Genomic DNA, 3,329 nt, shown 5'->3' on the forward strand with positions numbered 1-3,329 from the left:
AATTTCACATCTTCCTGGAAGCGCATATTTCACATCTTCCTGGAGCGCATATTTTGCATCTTCTTAGAGTGCATTTTTTTATGTGACAGCAAATAAAAGTAACAAAATGTTTGTGACATTATTATTTGCATGAAATTTAAATATTAACAAAAAAAAAGAGAAATTTCCCATATCATTTTAAATACAATGTGATAAAATAGCGCCTAATTGGACATTTGGGATGATAAAATCTTTCATGTTCAATTCCTTTTCTTTTTTATCTTATTCATTCCATTTCCATTTCAAATATATTCACATTTGTATTTATATTAATCAATATAATATAAATTAATTTCCATTTATTATCTTCTTCGAGCAGTATGAAATAATTTCCGGAAAAGATTGATTATATTTGAATAATAATGATATGAATGGAAAAAAAAATGAAAGCAAACGATCAGTACACTTTTCTTTTCTTTTTGTTCTCTTTATGAAATAGGATATAAAAAAAATGGAAAAAAATTAGATAAAAGATATGGAGATATAAATTTATCAATATGATATCAATAGCATATCATGTTATCGTCATGTAATGATAAGTTTTGGAATGATCGAGATTGGTGCATGATAAAGTTGCAGATTATAAAGATTGGTGCGTGATAAAGTTTTAGGTGTATGATAAAGTTGTAGGTTGATAAAAATTGGATAAAGTTATGGATTGATAAAGATTGGTGCATGATAAAGGTTGTAGATTGATAAACAGTGATGCATGATAAAGTTGCAGATTATAGAGATTGGTGCGTGATAAAGTTTTAGGTGTATGATAAAGTTGTAGATTGATAAAAATTGGATAAAGTTGTAGATTGATAAAGATTGATGCATGATAAAGTTTTAGGTTAAAAAAAAAAGATCAATAAATCATATTTTACTTACCTTGCCTTCGATTTGATTTGAAAGAGATTAACTTATTATTTTTCCCCCCTAATACTTTTCCATGCTTATCACAATAATAAAAAGTAGTATTTACAATAGATAAAGAAATTGGAAAAATTTGGTTGAAATAATTTCAAACAATTTTTACAACATTTTAAACAAGAATGATTTTAATGAATTACAAGATTTTCCATTTTAAATTAAATTAATTAAATTAAAATGAAAACATTCAATAGGTATGAGAGAGGAATAAAATTTGTGTAATAAATTAATTCCGATAAATTATTTTTATCACAAAGGATACAAATCATATCATCGAATTTCGATTTGGAAATAAAAATATGAATACAATTATTGCTCATTCTTAAAATGAAATAATCGAAACAACTCTCATATCATTATATGATAGGTATAATTGTAACAGTTGTAACACATAAATCTATCTGATAATAAATGAATGATAATTGAATCAATCAATCAATCATTCAATCAATTAATAAATCAATCAATCAATCAATCAACCAACCAATCTATCAATTAAGCAATTAATCAATTACTGAATAGTTTTATTTTAATAAAATATGACTAGTCTTTACCATACACTCCGATGTTGACATTGACATATCCTTTTGTTGTTGTTGTTGCTGTTGTTGTTGTTGTTGTTGTTGTTGTTGTTGTTGTTGTTGTTGTTCTTGTTCTTGTTGTTCTTGTTGTTCTTGTTGTTGTTCTTGTTCTTGTTCTTGTTCTTGTTCCTGTTGTTCATGTTCCTGTTGTTGTTGTTCTTGTTGTTCTTGTTCTTGTTGTTCATGTTCTTGATGTTGTTGTTGTTGTTGTTGTTCTTCTCCTTCTTCTACACATTTCTCACCTAAATGCATATTTGATAATAATTTATTTTATAATTATAACAAAATAAAGTCCTAAACAAATGTCCGAAAGTTCCACAATATGAAATTTAATTAATTCATATATTATTGATTGATAAATTAAAATACCAAAAATTATTCACCTAATTGTTTCGTAGATGGCGCATATGCGATTGATTTTTTGCGCTCAATGGATGAATATGAGCAACAACCCTCAAATAGTGGCATTTCTTCGATTGATTTATTTTATTGATTTCTATAATTTATGTATTTTATTGATTTTTGAAAAAAAAAAAAAAGAGGAAAAAGGAAAAAAAAGAAACACATACAGTATGTAGGAAACCATTTGTCATATTAAAAGAAAAAAAAAAACAAAACGATTATTTCAACGATTCAATGATATTCGATAAATTATATTAATTATTCTTGAATAGATAAAAGTTTAATGAATTATCATGGATAATTATGATTATGGTGATGATGATGATACTATGTGCAAGTGATAAAATAATGATAGATGATGATAATGATGATGATGATGATGATGACATTACATACAAGTAATAAAATAATGATGGACGATGATGATGATATTATATGCAAGTGATAAAATAATGATGGATGATGATGATGATATTATATGCAAATGATAAAATAATGATAGATGATGATGATAATGATGATGATGATGGTGATGATATTACATGCAAGTAATGAATAACGATTAAAAAAAAGAAGAGTGTCAGTTTTTAAAAATGAAAATTAAAGAAAAATTTATGTGGGAATACTTTCGCGGAATTGTCAGGAATTTAAAAAAGGAAACTTTTGCGGAATTGTCAGGAATTTAAAAGAGGAAACTTTTATGGAATTGTCAAAAATTGTCGAAGTATTTCAATTATTTTTATTTGTTGAGAGAAGAAATGAAAAAGATAAGGAAGATTTGGAGAAAATTTGAATTGATTCGAAATGAAACGAAATGAAATTTGAAATGAAACAACAAAAGATGTAGTGAAAAAGCGGATATGAAATAAATGCTAAAATGTGAGAAATAAATAAGATTAGGAAAAATGCGTTATTTTCTGTGTTGACTTCATTTTGAGGTTAAGCGATGAATTGAAATCATCCATCAATTTTATTCTCTTGGGTATTTTCAATGCTAAAGTTTATAGCGAATAAGAAATGATTCGTATCCCTTAAATAATCATTTATTCAATGAAATGAATTCCTGAAGTAATTATTTATTTAGTAAAAGAATTCCTGAAGATGATTATTTGATTATTCAAGTAAAAAAAAAAAAAAAAANAAAAAATCCTGCAATGATTAATTATTTAGTAAAAGAATTCCTGAAGATGATTATTTGATTACTCAGTAAAAAAAAAAAATCCTGCAATGATTAATTAGTTAGTAAAAGAATTCCTGGTGATGATTATTTATTTTTGTAAAATAAATTCTTTAAATTACTAATCTATTCAGTGAAATAATTCCTAAAATTGTTATTCAATCATTAAAATAATTCTTGAAATGATAATTTAATCAATAAGATAACTGTTGAAA

At 25.1% G+C, this 3,329-nt stretch overlaps 1 protein-coding gene across 1 annotated transcript; it reads right to left on the reverse strand.

Annotated features, from left to right (window-relative positions):
• Positions 1–1,478: 1,478 nt before the first annotated feature.
• LOAG_13825 (hypothetical protein) lies at positions 1,479–2,040 on the reverse strand (the record flags this gene model as incomplete). The annotated part of the gene is made up of 2 exons (XM_003149330.2): positions 1,919–2,040; positions 1,479–1,777 (listed from the first exon to the last, which is right to left on the reverse strand). The coding sequence occupies exons 1-2, from the start codon at positions 2,001–2,003 to the stop codon at positions 1,479–1,481; spliced, it is 384 nt and encodes a 127-aa protein (XP_003149378.1). The 5' UTR covers positions 2,004–2,040.
• Between the last annotated feature and the right edge of the window lie 1,289 nt (positions 2,041–3,329).

This window comes from Loa loa (genome assembly GCF_000183805.2).
Source record: "Loa loa unplaced genomic scaffold supercont3.391, whole genome shotgun sequence".
Taxonomy (NCBI): domain Eukaryota; kingdom Metazoa; phylum Nematoda; class Chromadorea; order Rhabditida; family Onchocercidae; genus Loa; species Loa loa.